The sequence below is a fragment of the Sceloporus undulatus genome, chromosome 1 (genome assembly GCF_019175285.1).
Source record: "Sceloporus undulatus isolate JIND9_A2432 ecotype Alabama chromosome 1, SceUnd_v1.1, whole genome shotgun sequence".
NCBI lineage: Eukaryota > Metazoa > Chordata > Lepidosauria > Squamata > Phrynosomatidae > Sceloporus > Sceloporus undulatus.
In genome coordinates, this window is record NC_056522.1 from 131774087 (window position 1) to 131801869 (window position 27783).

A 27783-nucleotide genomic window follows, 5' to 3' on the forward strand; every position below is an offset into this window, starting at 1 on the left:
ACTTCTGATCCAATGCTACGCAGCCCTGGAACCACACCCACCCAATCCAAGATCTATGCTACTGCCCATAGGAAGATGTAATAGTGCAGTCCAAACCAAGCAGAGAGGGAGGGAGGGAGGGAGAGTGGGGAGAGCTGGGCTGGAATGGCATCAGCCTGGGTGCCAAGTGGCCTTAAATAGGCCCAAACCAAAACAGGAGCTGGGAATGTGGGGACCCACCCCTCCCAGCTCCCCACTAATCACAGGCCCCGGTTGGGCCAGCCAGCCACCAATCAGGCAGCACTTCTGTGTCCCAAGCCTGCTGGGAATTGAAACCCATGCCTGCCCGGCCTGGCTAGCCCCAACATGCGGCAGCCTTACACCTGGCAGCAACAAAGCCAGCCCCGGTAAGTCAGGTGCTCTCATTTGTTTCCCTCTCCATTTGTCCCTCATGCATAAGCAAGGTACGCGAGTTTAAAAACCACAAGAATGGAGGGAGGACTGTTTTTATGCTTCAGATGTCTCTTTACAAAGTGCATTTCTCTCTCCATTCTGAGAGTTCAACCCATCCATTTGAGAAAAGGAGAGTTATACTTCTCAGAGGAGAGCCAGTTTAGTGTAGTGGTTTCAGCACTGGCCTACAATTCTGGAAACCAGAGTTTGAATTGCTGCTCAATCCTGGAAACCCACTTGGTGACCTTGGGCAAATCATTCTCTCTCAGAGGAAGCCGATCTGGCATTGCACCAGATTCAGCCCAGTGCATGTGGTCACCATTGAAGTTAATCCAGGGCCATTCCAGGGCTTAATGCTCCAGCCTGGTCCCAGATTAAGTCGACACTGTTGGACTTTAACATGGTGATAAATGTTATGACTGCAGTTTGAGAACTTCTGGTTTTGATTTTACACAATGAAAGCTGTACTGTTGCGGAACAATAATCGAATTTTGAAAATAACAATTTACCAGATATTATTCACATTTCAGCCATATCCATTGATTATTGGATATCTCTTCAGAAAGATACTTAACATCTTCAAACTATTTAATTTCATGCACATACATCTGCATATAAGTGTGTACAACAAAAATTTACATATATTTGAGAAGTACATTATATACTGTTACAAATGGTTGTAACAGTATATAATGAATGGAACTGGGCATTGTTGTAATAACCTTGTTGTCAAACACATCACAACTTTTCATTTTCCATCCTAATCTGTGTGTGTGTGTTGTTGTTTTTTAAATGAAACAAAAAACAGAAATGTCATTCAGACAGAAGCATAAAATCACTGTTATTGCTTGTACTCACAGAATTGTAATGGACTCTTATTTCCAGAGCTTACACATTTCTAGTTTTGTTGGTGTCAACATTTCTTTCTTCAAACATTTGCCCTGTAAATAAGATTCTTAACAGAAGTTGAAATGCTAATAAATTCCATTGGCAACAGCAGTGACAGCATAAAGATTTTTTTGGAATTCAAGGAATGATTTCCCTTTTACATTTATTGTAATGTTTCTTTAAAAAAACTTGATGTGTGAAAGTGCTGAAATATGACAATATGTAAAATTTGAAAATATTTAAGAATAAAATTACAAATCAATTTCAGAAGGATTTCTATTTTAACAAAGTCCATGTCTTTCTTGCTTGTCTGAAAGTGCATATCATTTCAGAAGCTAGGGATGTTATTTCTTTCTACCATTGCTTATTCTTCTTGTTCTTTCCATGGGATTAAGGATGTGTTGATTTAAATTGGGTGGCTTTGTCACTCATAGTCTGTAGAAGCTATATTTATACCTAAATAAAAGAAAGCAATCACAAGGACATAAAAAGTTTCAACAGCACTGTGCCATTCCTTGGAGCTCAGAGTACAAGAAAAATGCAAAAGTACCCTAAAATGATATCAACAATTATCATCATAACAGTTTTATTTGGGGTGCTGTTGCTTGTCCTCATAGATAGGACTCAAGCTGGGGTGACATCCTAGCACCACTCAAGAAAAATAACTCCTGATTTTGTTATTGTTGTATTTACAAGTAATCAAACTGCTATGTAGGGAATGTTGCAAAAGTGTAGGGATTTGAGTTTGATGTGCACGCCCATAATTATGTACAAGGAAATTGTACATAAAGATTGTCTTTGAAGGGCAGGACCATCATCTTAGGCTTCTGTCACACTACAGGGTTAATGCTGTTTGACACTACATGGCACCAGCCTATGGAATCTTGGGATTTGTAGTTTGTTGTGGCACCAGAGCTTTATGACAGAGAAGGCTTAAGTATCTTACAAAATTACGTATGACAGAATTTTACAGCAGTTAGAGCAGTGTCAAACTGCATTAATTCTGCAGTGTAGATGCAGCCTTGGCTAATAATACCATAATAGATTGGAGTCCTCTTTTCAATCAACAGCAATTAAACAAGATCTATAGAATAGACTTTGCAGGGATGCCTAAGTACATGATGCCTAAGGATGCAAAGTGTCATGGTGCTCTAGAGAAGGAATGAGCTATATGGAGCCTGTGGGCCACACAAGACCCCTGAGCCCCCGTAATGAAGCCCAGAAGCCCCCAAAAAGTTAAAATTGAGAGGAAATTTGTGGGCAATATTTTGCACTCAACCCTACCAAAAGCCCCATAATCATTTGCAAATGTGGTAATTTGCTTCCCTGAACAACTCAAATCTGTCCACACATCTGATCTAATTGTCTGAAAATCAGTCAGAATGGGGGCCTAAGGTGATGCAATGTCACTCTCCAGTCCACCCAAAACTCACTGGGGTAGCATGCCAAAGGCACAGGTTGAAAAATGGGCTTGACCTTCCCCCTTGCAGTTAGCAACAGCTGTTCTAGAGAGCACAACACTTTTGTAAACACTAAGGCGGGATACAGACGGGCAGGGGAGGACGTCTTGGAGGTGTATTCAGCTGAATGTGGAGCCTCCAGACGGCCCGCCCCGGGGGCGTGCTTCAGGTGTTGGAGCTTCCACACGGGGGGCAATGAAGACGCCTCACCTGGGTCCGTTTCGGACCCGGAGTTTCCAAACCGCCGCCTCGGAGGACGCTGCAAAAAGAGAAGCAGCTTCCGCACGGGCGGCCCAAACCGCGGCTTTTTTTTTCTTTTGCCGCATGAGAAGTGCGCAGCTTCGCAGCTGCAGCGCTAAGCAGCGGCGGCAGAAAGCCTATGGGCACATTTAAAGTGCCCAAGCCCCTTTAAAACAATGGTGATCTCCTGCCAGCTGGTGATCAGCTGGTGTTGGCATCCTTGTCCGCTTGCACTTTGCCAGTGTCAGCAGCATCATAGATGCCTCCTCTCCTTTGGTCCCCGCGCTCCTGCTGAATCTGCAATGCGCAGCCACAGCTGTCTCTGCTGCCACCGCTGTCCCCCTGCCATCTCCCCTCACCTCCTTTGTACATATGTCAATATTTACAGTTTTAGCGTTTTTTATTGATAGGTGAAAATGGCAGAGGAATGTGTGTAGGGGTGCACTTTAAAGTCCAAACTTTCCAAGCAGCGCATGCGTACATGTTGCTCTAGGGTTAGGGTTAGGGTTAGGGTTACGAGGCTTAAAATGCGCCGCAGCTGTGCCTCAGCTTCCACAGCTGCATGGCAGCGGACGTTGCAATTAAAGCCTGACTGCAAACTGCGCATGTCCCAAGACCCCAACTCACTATGCGACGGAGCTTTTAAATGGGCAACTTAAAGTAGTGGCGTAGCAATTCTGGTGTACCGGTGCAGCAGCTCTCATGGCTTCTTCCACTTCTCGATATGTGTCAGCATTCAGGTAGAACTGCTCCAGTTTCTGCAAAATGTTTGGCTGGGACCATATAGCTATGAGGTCAGCCATCTCAGTATGAGACCAAGACGTCCCCCTGCCTTTTTTCGGGGTGCTGGTGGATGGCTGAGCCATCCTGCCTGGTGGCAAAGGGGAGCCGCCACACAGCTGTGCCAGGAGCAACCGAACTGTGCCCTTTCCCAGGTGAGAATGGCGCAGGAATGTGTGTAGGGGGTCACTTTAAATCCCAAACTTTCCCTTTTCACTTTCTACAACCAAAACATCCGCCGGCAAAAGTTACAACTTCCCGCGGTTCTAGCAACACATGCGCACAAGTGGCTCTAGGGTTAGGGTTACGAGGCTTAAAATGCGCCGCAGCTGTGCCTCAGCTTCCACAGCTCCATGGCAGCGGACGTTGCAATTAAAGCTTGACTGCAAACCACGCATGTCCCGGGACCCTGACCCATTATGGGACGCAGCTGACACAGAGCTTTTAAACCGGCAACTTATATTTGCGGCGTAGCAATTCTGACGTATCGGTGCAGGGGCTTACAGACGGAGCTGCGCAGGTACGCATCAAACAGAAAAGAAGCGGAAAAAAAGCAGCACCTTTTTAATGCCGCTTCTTCCCGCTTGGGGCGTGCGGGGGGCGTGTTCATGACGGCATTCAGGTAAAGCCCGTCTGAAGGCTCTACCTTCATGACGTCATGAGTACATCCCTTTTTGCCCGTCTGTAACCTGCCTAAGAGTCTTACCCAGATGGCTGAGCTAAGAAGGGCAGTATTAAGGGGTAGCACCTTGGGCCAAAGGACCAACTTTGTGTTATGGTTCAAATGTTCACTGTTAGACAGATGTTGGATCAGTTATGTAACTTGTGGCAAAGTGTTATCCTGCTGCAAAGTTGTTTAGTAGCTCATTATATTGTCTGTTACTTTTAAGTTACATTTCTATCACTTTTGTTGAAAGTCTTAGGATCATAGAATCATAGAGTCATAGAACTGGAAAAGACCTGAAGGGCCATCCAGTCCAACCCCCTGCCATGCAGGAACTCACAATCAAATCACCCCTGACAGATGGCCATCCAGCCTCTGTTTAAAAACCTCCAAAGAAAGAGACTCCATTGCTCTCTGAGGGATTGTGTGGATGGGGGATGAGGAAGGATGGAGAGGGAATTACATGCAGGTTGAAGAGGACAAGATGCTTGGATTTTTGGTGATGGTATGGATACCATGTTAAACAGGGCAAGGACTGGATTTGCTTATGACAGGGCTTTCTCACTGTGGTTACCAACCACCCATCATTTCCTTCAGTATGACCTCTGCTGGTCATTTTGTGACTGGGTAGGAATTTTGGACCTGACATTGGATTAGCCACATATTCCTTATTAAATATATGGGTGCAGGGACTGGAGAGTTCTGGGCAAGATAATTTGGTTACTTTTATCATATTAGGTTATCAGTTATTCCCAGTAAAGAGTTGAGATTATAGGATTGGTAGGCATCCTGAGACACCTTTATGATACCTGGCAATTCTGAACACCTGCCACTCTGAGTTGTAGGATCTAGCATTTTGGCCATCCCAGTTTTAGTGTCAGGGAAGATCAAGTTCAAGGAAAGAGATCACCTGAGGGAATCACCACAATCACTTGAAGGATCACCACTATCTTCTCATCCATTTGTTACATCAGGACATTTTCCTTCTTATATGTTAGGATACCCTTCCAAATTCTAATTTCTATTAATCAATGAGGATTTGGATTAATAAAATTGCTGGCATCATACCTCTTTATTTTGCTCTTCACTTGCAATGATGTAAAAAAAAAAAATTCAAAATGAATCATTACTTCCTCAGAATGAAAGTGATTAGAGAATGTTTCTCATTATACTAAAATAAATAGTAATGTCTTCTCATCTATTGTGTTACTTTTGAAATGTTATATTTTCCCCAAGAAAATGAATGTCACATATAGCTAGCTACTTTCAATATCCATTTTATTTTATTTTTTAAAAAGTATATATTATCCCAAAGGTTCTGCTCTCCACCCATTAAAAAAAGTACTTCATACAGAATATAGGGGATTTGAGGTATAATCATGTAGGCTCAGGAAACTGAGGTGACTTCTGCCCCTCCTAAGAGCAGACCTGAGTAAGGGGAGAACAGAACATAGTGGTTATGTCAGTAATGAAGTCAGTGTTCGTAGTTGCTTCACTATTGCACATCTGCCTGGAAGAAATAGAATAGAATCACAAAATTGCAGAGTTGCAAGTGACTACAAAAGAGATAATCTAGTTCAACTCCCTACTGATGCAGAAAATCTACAACAAAAATGCGCCTTACATAAGGCCATCCAATTGCTCTGTATAAACCTTTAATGAAGGAGAGCCCACTGCCTTCCAAGACACTTTTCCAGTGCTGAACAGCTCTTACTATCAGAAAATTCTCCTTCACTGGTAGTTGATCCTCTGAAATGTCGAGAACACAAGCTTGCTCCCTCTTCTACCTGACTGCCATTCAAAGAGATTTTCTCGAACAGTGCTTTTGAGGTCATACATGGAGAAGTAGCTGTTAGGTGAACTAGAGTCACCATTTTATTTAACTATTTACAAAGATGTCTGCAGGGAGACCAAATTTCTATGTGCGAGTGGAATGATGTAGGGCTCACACTGGGAAAATTATTTTGTCATTTATTTTTGTGAAAAAGTTTCAACATAAAAATACCATTACATGTTACAACTGAACATTTGGAGAAATAATGTTGGCAGTAGTTTTCTCTTCTCTTTAGCCCGCTGAACAAAAACAATTATCCTTATAAGATTTTTCTCCCTAAATCCCTGTTCCCCCTTCCTTCTTCTGTTGAGCAGGTTTTACTGGTGAATTCTGTGAAACAAACATTGGTGGCTGCCGGTCACATCCTTGTGGAGCTCTTAGCCTCTGTAAAGATGAATTGGATGGTTATCATTGTTTTTGTGCACCTGGTTTTATAGGTAGGTTTGAAATCTCAGTTTATGTTGAATGTATTTCCTCCCCAGCTCAAATCTTATCACTCCCATTATGGAGCATTGTGGAAGCACATTGACCTGGTGTATTCATGACCCAAGAAATATCACATAGATCACATATATAGAGATATCTATCACATATTCATATGATGTTACCATGGGCAAATCAGTTTGTAACGAGGCCACAAAAATTGCGCAAATAATGATGTCTTCATGTGTCGATCCCACATAAATGCTTTGCTTTAGGCTACCATTTAGGTGTGGCTTCTCATGATCCCACAACCCATTATGTCAAATCTCCTTGCATGAACTGGACCCATGTTACAGAGAAGTAAAATAAACTGTTATAAAGCCTTATTCTTTGATTCCAAACTTTATCTTACTGCCACGGTAGAATAGGCAACATGATGGTCCCCCTCCCCCCATTTAAAATGGACTAGGAGAACGTTATGTCTGAGAATTGTAATTTTACTTTTAAATCTCACCTATGCCAGAGAGAGAATTAAGGGCTGAAGTCAGTTAGGGCTGAACTATTTCCCACATTTGCAGAATAGTAAATAAAACTCACCATTTCAGATTGGTAATAAGCCACTGAGTAACTCATCAATATTTCCCCTTATATTATTAATTATGTAGTACCAAATACCCTCAAAGGCACCAGATTCTTCTCATCTTGGAAGCTAAGCAGGGTCAACATTCATTAGAACTTGGATGGGAAACCATCAAAGAATACCTAGTGCTGTGGGTTGTTTTTCAGAGGAAAGAACCAGCAAAACACCTCTGAAGATTCCTTGCCTAAGAAAACCCTTTGAGATTTAGGTAGTGGACATAAGTGGACAAAGCCACCGGAAGGCACATGCACACACATGCCATTTTTCACAGTGTTGCTCTATTTCCAAATTCTAGATCACTTAAAAATTATATGTTTCCGTAATGGATTTGAGTTCACAATGGAAAATAAATGCTAAAGTAATATACAAATAAAGTTTTAAAATTGTTATAGGTGACTTGGGAAACATATACATAATTTCTCTATTCTGTTGGGGATTTTTCAAACCTGATAAAGAGACCAACAAAATAACATGGACATTTTCCCCCAACACGTCTTAGCTATGCTCAGATCTTTAGGGGGTGTGGGGTACAACTTCCAAAATCCTCCATTCAATCCAGTATGGATGTTCAAAACAACAACAACAACAACAACAACCTTTCACAAGGTCTTAATGCTTAATCATGGCTGCAAATGGTGAACACAGGATAGTCACATTCAGCTTTGCAGCTCGTTTCTATGCCTATGGATTCCAAATTGAATGGCATTAAAATTGCATTCCTAAACCCCAGTTTCATAGAAGTAAACTCATTTGAACTCTCAGTAATTTTCTTCTGAGTTGACATCAATAGGACTGCATGCACAGAGATGCATTTTTAGTCCTGCTTATTTCAATGTGAAATTTGTGCATTATTTGTATGTTTGAGTCCATTGTTCCCAGCTGTGCTGTCTTATGGTGTGTTTCTAATGTACAAGAACCTATGCTTATTTCCAGGTAATAACTGTGACACAGAAGTGGATGAGTGCCTAAGTTACCCATGTCATAACGGTGGTACTTGCATTGAGCATCTTAATGCCTTCAACTGCTTATGTTCCCATGGATTTCAAGGTAACAAAATCACACCGTTTGAATAGTCATCTCAGAAGTATAATTACCAGTCTTTAAAATGCAATTCATCCAGATAATTGTATGCAGAAAATGTAAGCATAATCCTGTGGAAGCTCATTCTCAAATAAGTCCCACTGGGTCCAATTACTCTGGGATAAATTTCCATAGGATGGTGATACTAACTCCATTCCAAGCAAAGACTCTGGAGTTGTTTTAACTCTAAAAATTGACTATGGTTTGTGAAAAAGAGCTGCTTGTAAAAAATGATTACTATTAGTTAATTTAGTTACCTGGTTACTTAGGAAATTAATAATTATTAATATTTATTTTGGATAAGTAATGCTAAGTTATCCTGACTCAATCAAATAGAGGTACCCTTTAGTAAAGTATAACTTAAGATATGGGAGTGCTTGTCAATTTTTGTTCATTGGTTTAGATCTACTGTTAATTTTGCCTTTTGTCAATTGGAAGCTTCTGATCTAGTGCAACTGCCAGGAAGAGGGGGATTTTACAGGTCCATTCCTTTCCCTGAAATTCCCTGTGTGCCCTGAAAAATCTTCTGTGTGGGTTGGCATACTCTCCTGATCAGTAGACATTTTGTTGTGAAGCAATTGTGAGGTTTCATAGTAACAAACCAGTAAAGTTCCCCTCTTCCTGGCAGAAAAGTTGCACTAGATCAGAAGCTTCCAATTGACAAAAGGCAAAATTAACACTAGATCCAAACCAATGAACAAAAAACAAGAACTCCTATATCTAAAGTTATAATTTACTATGAAACCTGACAACTGCTTTACAACAAAATGTATACTGATCAGAGAGGGGGTGGTGATGGTGAAAGGGAAGGAGCTAGCATATCCTACCCTCATCCTCTGTAAAGAAGGAGAATTTTGAACATCACTCAAGCAATTTTGGGCTAAGTTGTGTGTTTTGTGGAAGAGCATGAATCAAGGAATATGTAAAAAGAGATACATGTCAAGATTCTTTGCAGTATTTTAAGCCATTTGTGAAACAGTTTTTCATCAGAAAAAATGTTACATTGTTAGATCTACTGACTTTTGTAGGGGTTGGGACCCTTGAGAACCACAAAAATGGTTGAGTGGTCACATGCAGCCCACTCCTGACAGAGTGATTATGGAGGCATTGCATGGAAAGAAAGAGAACCAACTCCCTGGGGCCATAATATTTTTATCTCCTTTTCTTCAAGTACAGCTAATAATCTTATTTTACCAACATTTCCTTGAGGGAGATTAGACTGAGATAAAAATGACTAACTTCAGGTCACTCCATGAGTGTCATGGCTAAGAGATCTAAATCATAAACTTGGTCCTAGTTTGGCATTCTAAGTACCACACCATTTACCGTATATACTCAACTATAAGTAGACATCATGTATAAATCAAGGGCAGGTTTTGGGTCCAAAATTATGGTTTTTGCTATGACCCATGAGTAAGTCGAGGGTAAAACTTAGGGACATGTATGATTGGATCTAAAAGATGAAGCAAAGGAAAACAGTGCCAAAGAACCTACAAAATTCCAGCAGGGATAGCTGTTTCTGCTCACACTAATGGCTGGAAGGATGAGAGATTAGAGGAGACAACTGCTTCCATGTCAGATTATGCTCTTGTCTTTCATCAGTGAATTGTTCCTTTTTTAAAAAAAATAAGAATTAAATTGCAATACTTACCTTGACCTGAGGATAAATCAACTCAGATTTTTTGGGTCAGTTTTTTGACTAAAATTACTAGACTTATATATGGGTATATACAGTTCCCAAAGTTGTGGAAGGAATGGAAAGGTTGTAGAGGCTAGCTATACAGTACACACTTCCACATTATCACTGTGAAGGGGACAAACAAGATGGAAGATGTGGTACTCTTTGCCTAAAGGAGAAATAGCCTCCTCTTCCCCTAAAAGACAGCACCCATTTCACAGGCTTTTAACTAGTATGGTGTATTTGTATCTTTGACATTTCCATTTTATTTTGGTGGGAGTTCATTTACTGCCACTTCAAGAACAGAAGTCAGATTTCTCTTCTTGTCATGGCAAATCTAGTCTATTATATTTCAATGTCATTTCTTTTCTCTTCTTTTTATTGATACAAATTGATAAGGAAATTGCCTGCCTGGAGTCTTGAGAATCAATTCAGTATCTGTGAAGACTTCTTTTTTATGATTTCTTAGAAAACTGGTAAAGGAGCGCAACTAATAAAGTATCCATTGAATGCTTTAGAGTGACAGCTTGAAAATATAATAATGTTCCTGACAGAACATTTCTCAGAAGTGAGCTACTTTACATGAAAATGCAAAATAAAATCATACTCATGATCAAGTGTTTGGATCCTGAAAAAAATATTGTCTTCTTTCCTTTTCCTATTGCTTTAAAGGCACACTTTGTGAAATCAATATAAATGAATGCCACTCAAATCCCTGTCTTCATAATTCAACCTGTACAGACCTTATCAGTGGATATGACTGTTCCTGCTTACCTGGCTTCACTGGTGAGTTAATACACACACACCTGGAAGACTAGCCTTCAAGATGCCAATCAAAATTTTATTGACTGAATCTCTGCCTCTCTCCTTCTTCCTCTTTATCTGTCCCAACTTAATGTTTTATTTGCATTCCAAACAGACCAGATCAGTGGCTCCATCTGTAAACTTTAACTGAACGAATCCAATAAGGTCATACTAAGAAAAGACCTTGAGTATCTCTCTCCAGACCTTCTGAAGATTAATTTCAGTTTGATCATTCTTGCTTTAGAGTATTATTTTGACTTCATTAAGTATGTCCCTTCTTGAGTGCCCAAGCTCAAATGTTTCCATTCTGGAAAGAATGGCTGGAGCAATGTGGCAAATTGAACAGAATTCATTTCACTTTTGGGGGGAGAAGAAGGGAGAACCTCTACTGAGATAAACACTGGCATAATGACAAGACTTCCTTTTTTTAATAACTTTATTAATAAACAAAACATACAATCATACATTTAGTAACAACCATACATTAAAAATATAAATACATACCTTGCATACATATTCTCATATTATCTACATTATCTCACTTAACCTAACCTAATCGATCTTAATCATCTATTTCTACGTTTTGTATCTGAAGACTTCCTGAAATCATTAAGGGTCTGTTTTCTTTGGGTGTTTAATCTCATCAAAACAATACTGCTTTCCATATTCATTGGGTGTGGAAACCACAGAGATTTCAAGCATCCCTTCAATAAGTATTTTAAATTTTGCCTGAATTCCATCCCTCCCTCTCTTTTGTAAGCAGCAAAGAATAACTGTTTTTCTTTTAAACCAAAGCACAATGCACATATCTCTAATCTTTTAAATAAACACAAGTAATGACCAAACATGCATATCAAAAGATGTAACAATATAAATAAAAACTTAAGAAGTTTGGGCACATACACCAGCTTTTAGCAAGATGAATTATTTGGCTTATAATAGGAGGGAACCCTTGATTTAGAACACCTTTCCTTTAAACTCTGTTAATAAACAGCATTGCTTGTTTCCAGTTTTCCATGGTGTTGCAATTTGACTTCAATCACTCTGTCCACATTGGTCCACAACACATGACAGAAATAACCCAGTTTGAGATCAATTTAACTGACCTGGCTCAATGCTAGGGAATTCTGGGAACTGTTGTTTTGTGAGACATTGAACCTTCTCTGTCAGAGAGCTCTGATGCCACAATAAATTATAATTCCCAGAATTCCCTAACACTGAGCCAGGGTAGTTAAAATGGTCTCAAACTGGATTATTTCAACAGTGTGTTTTGGGTCATTGTCTTTTGCTACTATAAGCATATGGCTCAATTGCAAAATCAGATATCTTTATTGGGTCTACTCTACCAACATGTTTCTTCCTCTCATGTGTAGTGATCATGATCTCTGAGGGGTTTTCTTATTACAAGTATCTGGTATATACTAAGAAATTGGGCAACTGAATCCAGATGTACATTTACTCATTATTACTTTCGATCTTTCTTTTGTGCACCTGAACACTGCCATTCCAGGACCACTCTATCAATCTCTTTCTCCTTCCCATCATTTTCTGTTAACTGCTAAACTGCTGTACATTGTCTAAATATACTCCTTCTTGTGAAAAGCTTTGATTTCATCAAAGACCTTACTAAGACACTCTTCTACTTTTGCTTTGTTCGTGAATAATTGGAAAAATATGCTAGTGTCTCAGCCAACTCTCTAGTACAGATAGTACTACAAAAGAATAGAGCTAAGGCTTCAAAGTATTGTGTATATACAGGTAGTATAGTGTTATGTGTCATATTCCTATGTATCCATATGAATCTGCTATCAAAGTGATGCGTGTGAAGGGGGGGATCAAGGGGGATTCTAAATTGATGAAGTTGGTGATGGGTGAAAATCAAAGGAAGATTCAAATTGGGGCAGATGACTGCAGCAAGAAGACTGGGGCTGTTTATGGCTGTTATGGTGGTGCCTTATTTTCCTGGAAGATGGCAGGGAGATAGGAATTGAGGAGGCAAACTCCAAAGCGCACCTTTGAAGTGGCAAATGGTGCTGGCTACCAGTGTGAGGAGGAGGCTGAACAAAGAATTTTTAAGGTGTTGTTTAACTTGGGAAACCTCAGAGTTGATTCCAACCATTGTGGGGTAGTTTTGTGTGAATCCAGAATAAAGCAATAGTTATTTTTCACTAAAATGCTGTCTTGGTTCTTCAAGTCTCCAGCTACCAAACATGACACATATATACATCACAGTTTGAACTAAATTATCATATTGCTCATGTTTTGGAAGAGTTTGTTCCATGAATATGAAGAACTGGTTTACAGAAATGTAGAGAGGGATGTACTTAAGAAATGGGGAACAATTCAGCCAGAAATGTTGCTTGTGGTAGCAGAAAATGAAGTCTCTGACAAGTTCCAAAGTTCATGTTGTTGCAATACCCTTATTAGACCAACCAAAAGGCACAACATTCTCTGTGCAGAAGAATTGGAGCCTTTTTGATTGGCCTAATAAAGGAATTGCTACAAATATGGAATTTGAAATTGACATGCGGTTAACATGGTTACCCCAACATTAGCATGAGCTGGGGGAAATCCCTAAGAGTAAAATAAGCAAGGTCCTTATGTTCTTGATTGTGCTTTCTCAGCATGAAATGGATTTCAAAACTTGAGTACAAATTGAACAATTATCAACTGACACCTGCTTGTCTTACTAAATTGCTGCATCTTCAATTATCTTTTCAAAGGTCTGCACTGTGAAACCGATATAGATGAGTGTGCCTCTTCTCCTTGCAAGAATGGAGGCACCTGCATTGACCAACCTGGTAATTATTACTGCCAGTGTGTGGCTCCATTTAAAGGTAATGAACATCAAGGGAGAAGGGAAAGTAAACATAATTAACTTTAGAAAGCATTTCTGTCACTTGTCTGAACTCATTTCACTCTTCTGAGCAGGATTATTAGGCCTTTATTTTCTCAAAGTAGGCTTCAAAAGTGACCAGAGAATTATCTCATATGCTGTGACTAATGTGAAATATGTATTTTTTTTCAGCTAGAGAAAAGCTTTAGGTATTTATTAAAAGAGATGATAAAATATGTAATGATCATAAAAGAATAACTGGTTGCTCTTCTGAAAAGTAAAACATCACAACTTTCTCTGTCTAATTCGAGTACTGTAGGCGTGCAATTTAAACCCAGCCCTTCTCAAAAGGATGTTTTACTGTTTTGTATTTAATTGTATCTTATTGCTTTATTTATGCTCATCTTTTCCCCAAAGTTGTATTTATACATATTAGGATAGGAACAGAAATGTGACAATTTCCCAACTGGGATTGAATTTAGAGTTTCCAACCCGTCTAGACACTTATGCAGGAAGAAAAATGCCACACTGAAAATTCCTGCAAATTGCAGTATTTTTGTTGCTGCTGTTGCTGTTGTGCACCTGTGCAATTTCTGGGGGGTGGGATTGGGGGGAGCCAACCACCTTACATTGTTTTTTTTGCTATGAACTTGGGAAAAGTATGCAAAATGCAAAACTAAATTGCATGCTTACCCCTATATAAATAATACAGTGAAGGATTCAACATTGTGGTTGCAGCCTTTCCCAGTTTGAATGTTTGAATGTTGTGCACATATTATGTAGCAGAAAAATAAACTTGAGCTGACAGAAGCTGCAGACACATGTATTTTTGAGTATGTGTGTGCATGCAATCAAGTGTGTGCAGTATATTACTGTTTTCTACATAAATTATCCAACAACATTGCAAAAAGCAGCAATTTTGCACAACTAAGCCCTCATACAAAAAATCCTGTGCAAAATTCATGTGTATTGCACAAAAAAGCCATATAATTTTGTTATGCAAAATTGCTGTTTTCTATGGAAGATTTTTATTGTGCAGCATTAATGCTGCACAAAAAAATCTTACACAAAAAATCATGCACAGAAAATTGTAGGCTGTGGCACTTACCCAAGGCCACTGTTGCAGTTCAGGGCAGAAGAGTGGGAGTCAGGCAGCCTCCTTATGACCGCCAACTGGGGTTCTTCCCAGGAGCCTCCACAGTTCCTGGGGACAGGAAGCCTGTGGGACAGGGGCCTAATGAAGTGTGGGCTACCTGCTTGCACCCCACTGGTCAGCATGTTCCAACCAGTAGGAAGACTGCTATTTAACAGTCTTCATTCAGGTCAGGCAGAGCAGCATAAATTGCTGTGCAACAGACTAACCTGGGCCACTTCCTTCCAGGCACCTGCCCACTTCCCTCCCTGTCTTTGGTTTGTTTTCTCCTTTCCTTGCTTTCTGTCACAACTTTGAGGGTGGAGCATGGGATTGGGATCTGGGATGGTTGGCAGTACCCTGGAAAGGGTATGGATGGGGGGTCCTCTTATGGGACCTGGAGTGTGGAGTGCAGTGGAAATGGGTGGCCCAAGTGGGGTCTGACTCCCCACTGAAGTGAAAGTAAAGGTTCTCACCTGGTAGAACATTTGGCTGGGTGAGTCCCCATTGCTCCACTTCCACTTTTCAGTGGAGACCAGACATTTTGATCTCATAAGTCAGTAGGCAGGCTGGCCGATGCCCAGACCCAGTCCCATGCATGTGCCAACTAACTGTAGCTATAGTCAATACACAGTTGTGGCCAATTTTCTTGCAATTCTGTGTTTGGGTCTTTATTTGGCAGAGCAGACTCGTCCCTGGATGTGCCACAGAAGTCTTGTACAACAAAACCGTGTGCCTATTTTTTGTGTGCAATATTAATACTTTATGCACAAGACTTTAGTTATGCAAGGTTTTTTGTTGATCAAGATTGGCTCTTTCTATGAAGTTTATCGCACCGGGGATAAAACGTTCCCCGATGTGTTCTAACGGGCACGAGCGGGGCTGCGCATGGAGCGTGATGGGAACCCGATGGGGCCCGACTTTAACCGCACAAAGGGGAACCCGCCGCCGAGCGGTCCCCTCCCACCAGGTTCCCATCGGGTTCCAGGGGTGCCAGTTCTGGAAAATGTTTCAAAAGCGTTCCCAGAATGGCGTTCCCCTGGACGCCGATGGAAGCGACGGGAAGTGTGGCGGGGCGTTCCTGTGCGGTAAAGTCGCGTTCTGGGCCCCATTGGGTTCCCATCATGCTCCGTGCACGGCCCCGCTTGTGCCCGTTAGAACGCATCGAGGAACGTTTAATCCCCAGTGCGATAAACTTCTCTGTAAAAAACAAAAACCCAAACCAGTGAATTTTCATAACACACACACGGCAGCCTGAAAATAGTGCTTTTTGTGCAAACCACATAATTTAAATGTTGCACAATTTCTTTTTCATGCATAAAGGTGTGTAGTTTTCTGGGTAAGCTGCATTGTTCTCAAGTGAAATTTTGTGGTTTCCAGAAAACTATGCATTTTTTATTTTTTATTTTGTCCAACCTGCCATGGAAAGGCTGCACACTTTCTGGTCAAAAAAAGTCCCAACTGTCCCAAAGTAACAGGATGAAAAAACGTTTCATGGTTCTCAATCTCTATCACAACTTGGCAAAATTGAGATTTACCACCCTAATGCATCCCTGTGCATTTTCTTGTTCTTTCTAAGCCATGCATATCTGTAATTTTTTCTCCTCTCTAAGTCAAATGTTGTCTTTGAAATTATTCTACCTGTAAAACATTTATTCTCAGACTGTGTTATGGTCTTGAAATATACAAAACAATCACTCCTAGGCTCAATTTATAGAGATGTTAACAAATTTTGCTGCCATTCCCCAGGGTTCCCTGCTGCCAGCACTGCATTACAGGCAAAAGGGGGCTACTCTTCTTTTATTTTGGCCACTGACATTCAGAAATGAAATGGCAAAACTCATTTAGGAATAATTACTTCTGATTTATAATAAGCCATGTGAGAGGACCACGCCTTCTTTTTGTATCCCATTCGATTTCCTAAGAGCTCTAAATTGCTTTCAAAACAATTTACACACTTTCCATACACCTTGTTTTAAATGTTAATGACATGCCAAGAAGGGAGGATAAAAAACAATGGGACAGGGTTGACAGTGCACCTCCCAACTATCGTAACTGCTCCCAAACATGGTTCCTACTGTAACCGATGGTTTGTACTCTTTGTATTCCCTTTATTGCTTTCTCACACGCAATCACAACTTTCAGTGACAATTTGTGTAATTCAGATGGCACCTTTGGTGTGGTCACACTCATTAGAAATTATTGGTGTTCCTTGGAACTCATTTTATAACTCTGGACCACTTGATCGGAGATGGGAGAATCACGTGGACTTCAACAGAATTCATAGTCTTCATTCCCCCGTGAAGTATTCCAGCTTCATTTAGGGAACTTTAGTCATTTAGCAGGAACTTCTCAGTCAGAAGAATACAGTTCTCTGCATCCACAGAGAAGTCATCCATTTACAGTTGTGAAGGTTTGGAAATGCATTTCACTGTTTCTCAGCTAGTTTCTGAATGACATATGTTGAACAGAATATTGAGAATATGTATATTTAATTTACTAAAAAGTGCAGCCTATATCCAAATCCTTCTGTGTTAAGTGTTTAGGGTGTTATTGCTGGGTGTTCCTGTTCTGGGTTCTAATCATGTATTATTTCAGGAGGCTCCATTCCATTTATCTCATTTTCATTTTTTTCCTTGACGAGTCGGCCAACATTTCCTGGCCTTTGAAATTGTTCATTCATCACAGAATTCATTTGGATACTTCTCTCATTTATAGGTTGTCCTCCACCCCATAAAGAATCGTTGTACTTCTGAAAAATATGTTACTTCATCTGCCCACACCTCCTTCTTGTGTATGGATTGTGTTGCTTTGACTACATAAGGGTTCACATTCACAAAATGACCTTAGTATTGTACAACCCACTTATTGTACAACCCACTACACTTTTAGAGCCTAAATAAAATTGTGGCTTAATTAAATTCAACCCTACTTTTTCTTTCTTTCTGAACTATGAGGTTGGTCATGAATTCTACTCTACCTCTGTACCTCTTTAAGAAAACACAAATCATTCAGTAGATATTCCCAAGCTGAGTACAGCCATTTAATCAAATGAATGTAAATAATTTTTTACTTAAAACTTTCCCATTGGGTCAGTGGCTCTAATTTGGTTGACTAATAATTAGATTTGTGCTGTAGATAATAGAATTTCCTCTGGTAGAAATTCTTTCTTCAAAAGAAATAGTATTGATGGGTGTGTGGGTGTGTAATCAAACTGTTGATCCCAATACCATCTTTTTCAGGCATTGCAAACTTTATTCCACCTTCAGTGCATATGTACTCTTATTGGTATATGTACTCCTATGAGTGTAGTTTAAAGGTTTTATAGTATTTCATTTTAACTGTGGTTTTATGTATTTTTAATTGTGTTTTGCATTTTAACATGCTGTACCCTGACTCAAGCCTTGAGGAGAGACAGGAAAGAAATAAAATGTATTATTATTTTATTGTCATTACATAAATAAATTGTGCACGTATAATCTGAAAGCTCATTCTGCAGTGCAGAAGTGTGAACTCTTGTGTTTTTATCGTTTACACAGTTAGCAATTATCTAGCTGGAAGAGGAAGAAGGTATACATTTTGTTAGGGGTGTAGCTCAAATGTCTACCATATATAAAAGAATGTAACATTTCTTCAACTCAAAAAATAATGTCAAGGTTTGTAAATTTTAGAATCCTCGCTGCACCATTTTGCCTGACTTTACTGAGCTTTTCCATTTCTAAAGAAGAAACTTATAAATGCAGTTCATTTTTTAAATGGAGAAGACCTGTGGGGAGGTGACCTTGAAAATAATGGGGTTATAAAGCTGTCACTTTCTTTAATCTTGAAAACAAACCAAAAGAAAAGAGATTATCACATTTTTCTTACCCAGTGACTATCTAATGGAGCTGTGTGAATTTTCTGAGCACTTCCTTTGGGGACAATTAGCTTTCCTCACTTTTGATGTAAGCCACTCACCTTTGAGTCTTTTGTGTGCTCCCCCTTCTCATTCTTTGCTTCTTCTTTTTTCAAGGATATCTTGAGGGTATCTCAAGTGAGCATATTGTATAAGTCTCCCCTCAGATTAGTTTTGCTCAAAATAATGTTGATATCACCTGTCTCCAGTTTCCCACACAATGCGCTGCTGAGCTGTCTGTCTGCATTACTACTCTTACTTTCTCCCAAAGCTCACAACGGATTCACTTTTCTGCATTAGACAGGGCCCTCCTGATAACTAGGGTTCTCATTTCTCTCTCTCTCTTTCTGATACACATACACACACATACAGTGGTAACCAGGAATAAGACTTGAGCACACTATTCCTCACCACTGCAGATAAAAATTTGAATGAGGTCCTAGAGAGGCAAAAACCTGAAAAACATCCTGGAATTGTGCAGTCCAGCCATCATTTAATAAGCCACATGATACTGTCCATCGTTTAGCATTCAAAACTTCTTGAGAGCCGGCATGGCACAGTGGTTTGAGTGTTGGACTATGACTCTGGAGACCAGAGTTCAAAACCCAGCTCCACCATGAAACCCCCTGGGTGACCTGGGCAAATCACACTCTCTCAGCCTCAGAGGATGGCAATGGCAACCACCTCTGAACAAATATTGCCAAGAAAATCCCATGATAGGGTCACCTTGGGGTCACTGTAAGTGAGAAATGACTCAAAGGCACACAACAAGAAGAATGAACCTTCTTCACAAGGAATGAAGTAGCCAGAATAACTGGTGATGTTCACCTAGAAAGAATGTCCTGTGTAGAGATTCTGGCCAGCTAAAAGCAGATAGGAGGTCAATTCTATGTAGCAATATAGCAACATCACCACAAAACCTCACTTCAATGTAAAAGAAAGAGGAATACTGAGATTGTGGATACATCTACAGTGTAGTAATAATGCAGTTTAACACCACTTTAACTTCCATGGCTCCATCCTACAGAATCCTAGGACTTGTAGCTTTGTGAGTCACCAGTACTCTTTGGCAGAGAAGGCTAAAGGCCTTGCAAAACTACAATCCCAGGATTCCACAGGACAGAGCTACAACATTTAAAGTGGTGCCAAACCGCTTAATACTAGTAGCTCTCATGGGTCCATCCTGTAGAATCCTGGGTTTGTAGTTTGCTGAAATACTATATACCTCTAGTGCTCTAGTTCAGTGGCATGAACTAGGAGTCTTGAACAGAGAATGCCAAGCATCCTGCCAAATTACAAATCTGAAAATTCTGTAAAATGCAGTATCAAGCTGCTATAGTATAGATACACTTTAAGAATAAATGTCTATTATATGATTAGAACCCTGCATATTCTGCAGAATCCTACAGAATTGCAAAGTATCAATTTACTATATATAAGCAACAGATTACTTTTACATTCTGTCCTGTTAGCTATTTAGGATGTTGAAATGCCTAATATGTGATGCAGAAATAGTGCTGTTTGACACCACTTTAGCTGCCATGACTAAATGCTATGGAATTCTGGGATTTGTAGTTTTCTGTGGCACCAGAGCCTTTCTGTATAAGGTGTATATGAAACATAAATGAATTACATGTTTAGACTTGGGACACATCCCCAAGATATCTCATTAAGTATATGCAAATATTCCAAACAGTGAAAAATTCTAAAACAGTTCTGGATCAACCTGGACTCATAATTGTTTCCACAGGAAAAATAATAATAAAGAATGCTATACTTTGATCCCTGATATTTCATGATTCAGTCAAAATTTTAGCTATGCTTCATTTAAAAGGCAATATTAGTTGCAGCCCTAATGACACACGTCCCCAAATGTATAGCAATTAAGATTAAAGCTGAAATGGTAATTGACCATTAAACCGTTTTGTAAAAAAGGAGGGAGGGGGAAAAAGAGGTAATCTTATATGAAGAGCTCAGAAAAAAATGGAGAATAAGTAGAATAATAACAAGATGTTCAGTGTAAAATACTTTTATCAGTAGTGGTAAGTGGAAATCAGATGATAAGTAAAAGGCTTTTAGGCACTTATGAAGAAGGCAACCAAAGAGAGTACAGATAATGGACCAAATGAACAATTAGTTTTTCAGTGATCACAGGTTACATGTTTTATGATGTGGCTCAGTGGAGAGTTACAGCTATTAGAAACCCAACAGGTCTCAGATCTGAGACTCTGCTGAAATATGAAAGCACTGTCTCCTGATTTAAAAGACTTTGTCTGTGGCTGCTGGCTGTTCTGACATAGTATCCCCAAATTATTATGTTAAATCTATACCATTGTTCAAAGTCTTGCAGGTCCCCAGCATGACATCTCTTAAATCACACTGCTGAAATTTGCAAATAATGAAGCCTGATTGGGCAGGGACAAGTATGCCAAAATCTGCTCACAGGCCTTTTCATTTGCTCAATTATCTTCTTTGGACTATCATGAAATGGTTTGACCAAGTTGGAACCGAAGACTGTAAGCAAAGCAAATAAATAAAATTGATGGCACAGACCTATGAAGCAATATGGATGCGGATATCATGGTTTCTCAGCTACGACAAGGGCCAACTCTGTGCAAATGAATTGTACTCCTGGTCCTTTTGACTCTTGATCTTTCTGTAGACTTTGGCTGCATCTGCACTGCAGGAATAATGCAGTTTGACACCACTTTAACTACTATGGCTCAATGCTATGGAATTCTGGGATTTGCAGTTTTTTGAAATATTTAACCTTTTCTATCAGAGAGCTCTGGTGCCACAAAACCACAGATCCCAAGATTCAAGCCATTGCAGTTAAAGTGCTATCAAATTGCATTATTTCGGCAGGACAGATGCAGCTTTTGTAAATATGGGGGGGGGGGGAGAGACCTTTTTAAAAAATCCAGATGTGGTCATATTCTGTTTCACTTTACTGGTACCTCATAGACAGCATGTACTTCATGAATGTGGGATGAAGAAAGTATCAACTAGCTGTAACTTGTGATTATTAACAAAGGATATGCATAGAGAACAGTTTGGGTTAGTAACTTTTTTCGATTACAGTGTTCTAAAGCCCCCAGTCAGTGTGACCACCAGATTCCACCAAAGTTTGAACATTACCTAGAAAGACCTGTTCTCACATTATAGTATCATCTCTGGAATAAATAACAAAGTGGTTATTTATTCCATTTTGCACTCTAATCCATTGTACCTCCATTGTATGTACACAGCTATCAAACACTAATCAGAAAGACTAGTTTACAACGTGACTGTGGGAAATGACTATTCTAAAGATTTGTGGTCTTGGATATTAGTGCACAAACAAAAATGCAGTAAACCTATTCCTACAGTGAAATCCTAGATGTATCCATTCAGCAGTAAGTCCAGTTTTCTTAAAGGGAATATAGCATCGTACCAGAGCCATCACTCCCATTTTATTTTGTGCACAAATACTTTTTGAAATTTATACAGGATGAGAATTTTAGCTATGTTCACTTGCTTTTTTCTCATTTGCTATATAAAACCAGTTGCATATAAAAGGTAAATATCTATATAGCTCTTAAGTTGCTATTTAGTCTTGAAATAACATGATAATAGGGTAAGGTTTACAAAAATATGCTTTAACTTCAGAATGGGTTATTTCATGAAAATAATAAATTCATGTCTGTTCTTTTCAGAACTTTACGCAGGTATGGTATACAGCCTCTTTTGCATGATGTCAAGTGTGTGTGTGTGTGTGTGTTGTGTTCAGTTTGTATTTGGCATGATTGCATGGCTTTACAGGTGTTACTGTATATAACTTCTCAGGGTGTGTTTTGAAGTGCTGCTTTGTCCAGTTACTGATTTTTGGAGAATAGGGAGGGGCAAAGGGGGGGTAAGCATAGTCACCCCTCCATTATCACAGATTATCCATTGATTCAATATTTCATGGCGTGAATTAAGATATATATATTCCATAAAGCAAACCTTGATTTTACTATTTTATACAAGGGACACTATCTAGGTATACTAGAGAGCCAGCATGGTGCAGTGGTTTGACTGCTAATGGGATATGAACATTCATGGATGTTGGTATCCATGGGTGGTCCTGGTAAAGAACCCAGCAGACACCAAGGGCTCACTGTAATGGTGTTCTGCAATCTTCTGGAAGAAAGTAACATATATCATTGAAGAGCTGGCAATAAACACTGCAAAACTCCTGTTTTCTTTCTTTCTTTTTCTTTTTAAATTTTTAAAAAATGATATATTAACAAAAAAATTGAAAAAATAGAAGACACTACAACACACAATCCTGAACATTCTCCTGTATACATATATCTCCCTTCAAAAAAAGCTACACAAAACAGTAAATAAATAAATAAGATAACAAATAATGACTTCCCATTTGCCAAGGCAAACAGTGTATCCCTTAATTCTTCCTCTCTTTCCCTTCATATATAAACTTCCTGTATTCAATTTACTCCTAATTTTAACATCTTATAAATAAAACAGGAAGAAGAACAAAAACCCCACTTTCCTTATAGCATCACCTTCTTCCTAACCTAAATAAAATAAAATAAAATGACATTTCAAAGTCTGCTGATGCCACCTCCCCCTCGCTTAGTTCCAAATAAGCTGTAAATGGGATCCATTCTTGTAAGAACTGTTCTCTGGGTTTTGCATTCATTAGTTGTGTTAATTTATCCATCTCCACAATCTCTACTAATTTATATATCAGCTGATCCTCAGTTGGAATCTTTGGGGTCTTCCAATACTTAGCATAGATCATTCTTGCCGCTGTCACCATATGCCAAGCCAGTCTACAAAACTGCTGTTTTCTTGAAATATTTAATTGTACTTTCAATCCCCAAAAGTATCTTCTTTAATAAGCGTTTGAGTATTTTATACATCCATGAGGCAGGTTAAGATTCACATCTGATCCTCCAGAGTGACACTTATCAATTGGCATCCCAGGGCTGTGGGGATAACTGTTGACATGATATAATGTATAAGAAAAGCAGCACTGCTTTTGTGAAGTGCAACTATGCCTGTTTCTACCAGCTAACTACATTCCTCCCTTCTGTAATTCAACATTACTGTATTTCACATTTCTATATGTGCTACCTTCAAATAGCCCTTGTTGTGGATGGGGCTGAACATCCAACTTATTCAATATATGAGAAGCCAAAAGCTGTAATCAACTTATTTCAGAGACATCAGAGATCATTTTGCATGGTGGGCAACACAATCCTAAGAGGAATCTGTGGTGGAAAAACTACCATATTCTAAGCCTTGCGAGCTTATCCCAGCCTCATTGGAAACTAGGATGCTAGATGCAGGCCATTCCAATTGTGAATTGTTACCTTCCATTGGCTTTAATCATTTTGCTTCTCGGTGGAGGGAATGCTTTCTGTTGGGGGGATTCTACACATTCAATGGCTCTCTTTACTTGCCCTGATATGCCTGTGTTGATTCAAAGAGATAGCCATGTTAGTCTGGAATATCAGTATGCAAAGGTATCTTGTAGCACCTTTGAAACTGAGCAAAAGAGGTTGTAGCATAAGCTTTCATAAATGACATTTATGAGGAAATAGACTAAGGGGTTCAACAGACCACCCCCTTTAGCACCAGATCGGAGCCACAGCAACTACATGCCATGGCCTCAATCTCGCCTTTCCATGGCGCAAAAAGGAACTGCAAAAAGCAACTCCTTTTTGCACCCTGGAAAGGGAGCCATAGCCACTGGTACACGTTTTTTCTGCACTCTTTTGGTGCTGCATCATGTAGATGAAGCACCAGAGAAGTACCGTGACACCGCACGCCATGTGGTGTGGTGCGCGGTGTCACGCCGGCCTGAGAGTGGAGTCGGGGCATGAGTCATGTGGACACCCTGCCCCAACTCCACCCCCAGGCCAGCCTTGACCATCAATTTGTACAGCCCCTGAGTCTATGACAGGTTATGCTACCACTTCTGTGTCTGTGAAATGTCATGTACAACCATCACCATCAACCAGCAAAGCATTGCTGATAGTAAATCTACCATGATGGATCTTTCCATGAGAGTGACCAGAGCTTCTTAGCAGGCATAACTGGGGTCTTACTGGCTGATGGCATGTTTTACAGCTCATGGTCTGTAAAATTACAATCTTAACCAAGGTAATAAATTAAAGGTCTTAATGATGTTTGGAAAAATAAGGCCCAGCTCCAATGTCTTCAGTCTATTTGGAAAAGGCAGAATCCTGAAAATCTGCTTCAGAAGGCCGGAAAAGCTTCAAGAGCAGATTTTCAGATGGTACACAGGGCTTTAAGGAGTGAGGAGGGGAGGAAGTCCCATAAATGCTTGATAAAACTACTAGTGCAACATTGTGTTTAATCCTTTAAAGAAACCGTAATACTGTGGCTTGAATATATAATTCTTTATTCCCACTGTTTGCAGGACTATAATGTTAACAATGCATTATAGAAAGCCCATTTTATAGAACTATTAGGCTAAAGCAAGAGTGATTAGAAATTATGGTGCCAATTTCTTACAAGTAGCAAACAGAAATAATTGTGGTTATTTACATTAAAGAAGCTGAAAGATCCAACTTTGAAGAATTAGGGTTTACATAAATCAAGGCCTTCCCTCTTGGTGGTTGTAAAATCTCCACTGCATGTCACATTAGCCAAAACTTCCAGGGATTTTTGTTGCTACTGCTGTTGTTAAGTGGCATTGTAATAGAAAACATTTCCTGCAAAATCATTTTCATTAGATTTATTCTGGAAAACCTTGAGATGATTCACAGTAACCTTGGAGAAACCTTTTAGCTCTGTTATTAGAAATGCAGTGATTTGAACAGAAGAGACGGGGGTAAGACGGCTAATGGGGTGACACAAATATTGTGCTACCAAAAATGATGGAGTGCAAACACAGAAAACATTTGGGAAGGAGTAAAAAAAAGTGTTGCTACTAAAATTTGGTGCTATTTTTAAATTGTACAACAATGATTTATATTCCCTGCTACCCCGCCACCTAACCTTGGCCACTAGAGAAAAATTTAACTGAATGTGACTTTAAATGCCACTCTACCTGTAGAAAAAAAGCAAGACAGCTCTTATGACTGTTAACACTTTTTAAAAAAAGGATTTGATTTAGTTTTAAAGAAGTAACAATAACACATCAAGTTAACACTTTTCTAAAATGCCATAGTTTTGTTCTGTGACAGCTTTGCATAGCTTTGTCTTTTGTACAAAAGGGAGATTTGTCTTAAAAGTTGTGAAATTTTACACATAAATCAGGCAAAATTTAGTTAATGCATTTGTTCTTCATGAGCAGAAAAATAACACTTTCTTTTTACTTCAGCCCCCCAACACATGTTGGAATTCTGCTAATTTCTTACGAAGTGAAATGCCACATTTGTAGGTACACAGTGTGCTGATGTACTATACAGATGGTGTGTTTTTGTATTTCTCCCAGTTTGTCTGACATGCATACAAAAAGATGTGAAATTGTGTTTAAAGGAAGCTGTGGCACATTCCCAGTAGTCTTTCTCCTTTTGCTGCATGTTAGCACTTATAGGATGATTTAAAAAAAAAAAACTTGACTTGAAACCAACAAACAATCACATAGAAATTATAGGACATGACAACAGTAAGGGGAGACAGGAGGTGACAGTGTGTGTTAATTTCAGATGCCACATGCCTCTGAGGAAATTCCCACCACTGGCAGAGTTCTGGGTGTTTCACATTTTTTAAACAGCAATTCTGTGAAGCTAACTCACTCGGGAGCACCTCACAGCAGGAAGAGAGATCAGCTGTTTGCCCTTCACTTTTGATCATGCTGGTGCTTGTATCACTTTGGAAACAGCTGACACAGGTCCTTTCTAGTCCCCAGAGGTGAAAAGCTGTGGCATTATTTTATGTGGTTCCACTTCATAGAGCTATAAGCACAGACAGGGAGCTTTGTGCACTGACTGCAGCATCTGTACTTACAGAAAGTTCAGTTGGGTTTGCAAGAAGAAACCTGACACAACCACCCATCAGCTTTTCAGCATGGATCAAGGTAATGGAAAGTTAGTGGAACAGGCACACAGCAGCATGAATCCTAACATAACCACCCTGGTGTAACCATTGGTAGCAACACGGGAAAAGGTCATGGGTTCAATGGCTCTGAAAGAAGTAAGGCAAAACAGAGCTTGCAGGCTGTTTGTTTCTCTTCATCATCACTGTGTGACCATAGGGAAAAAATAGCTACCGTAGTGCTCTACCGTTAGGATTACAGTCAGACTCATCCAATACTATTGCTTGTTTAACACAGAACTTTTAAAAGCAATCTTTTGAACTACAGCTTCCAGAAACTCCAGCTTTCTGGCCTTCTATCAGCAGATCGCAAAGTGGAGTACCTTGAGCATATTCAGCTTAAAGCCATTCAGGAAATTCAAGCACTTTAAAACCATTAAACAAAAAATCATTAGTGACCTTGAACTAGCTAAAGAGATCTGATTGCATATTACCTGCTGTGCTGAGGGCTGTTATTTGAAATGAGAAAATGAGATATAAATTAAATAAATACAAAAATAATTTGTGGTTGGAGGATTGGCGAACACAATATATGGCATGCTTTCATTGCCTGTTTGCCTTGCACTGTTTTCAGTGGGTTGTACATTTCATAGAATCAAAGAACCTTAAAGTTAGAAGGGCTGCAAGAGCCATCTAATGCAACCCCCTGCCATGCAGGAATACACAATTACAGCATTCCAGAAACATGCCCATCCAACTTCTGTTTCAATTTGCTCAAAAAGGAAATTCCATTACCCTTCAAGGCAGCCTATTCCATGGCCAAATAGTTCTTACAGTAAATATGTTCTTCCAAATGTTTAAGTGGAATCTCTTTTCCTTTAATTTGAATCTATTTGTTCACATTCTATTCTATGGAACACCAAGAAACAAGTTCATCTTCTGCACAGCATCTCTTTAGATATATACAAATGACTATCAAGTCATCTGTCTTATCTTTTATCC

General features: G+C 39.5%; 1 protein-coding gene across 1 annotated transcript in view; it reads left to right on the top strand.

Moving 5' to 3' along the window:
* The first annotated feature begins 205 nt into the window (after positions 1 to 205).
* The window catches only part of LOC121925312 (protein eyes shut homolog), a 52549-nt gene continuing 24971 nt past the window's right edge, over positions 206 to 27783 (top strand). Inside the window, exons 1-5 of the mRNA XM_042457318.1 lie at positions 206 to 386; positions 6613 to 6735; positions 8295 to 8408; positions 10792 to 10905; positions 13647 to 13760. Coding sequence (XP_042313252.1) covers positions 206 to 386; positions 6613 to 6735; positions 8295 to 8408; positions 10792 to 10905; positions 13647 to 13760 — 646 coding nt within the window. The remainder of the gene's footprint in view (positions 387 to 6612; positions 6736 to 8294; positions 8409 to 10791; positions 10906 to 13646; positions 13761 to 27783) is intronic.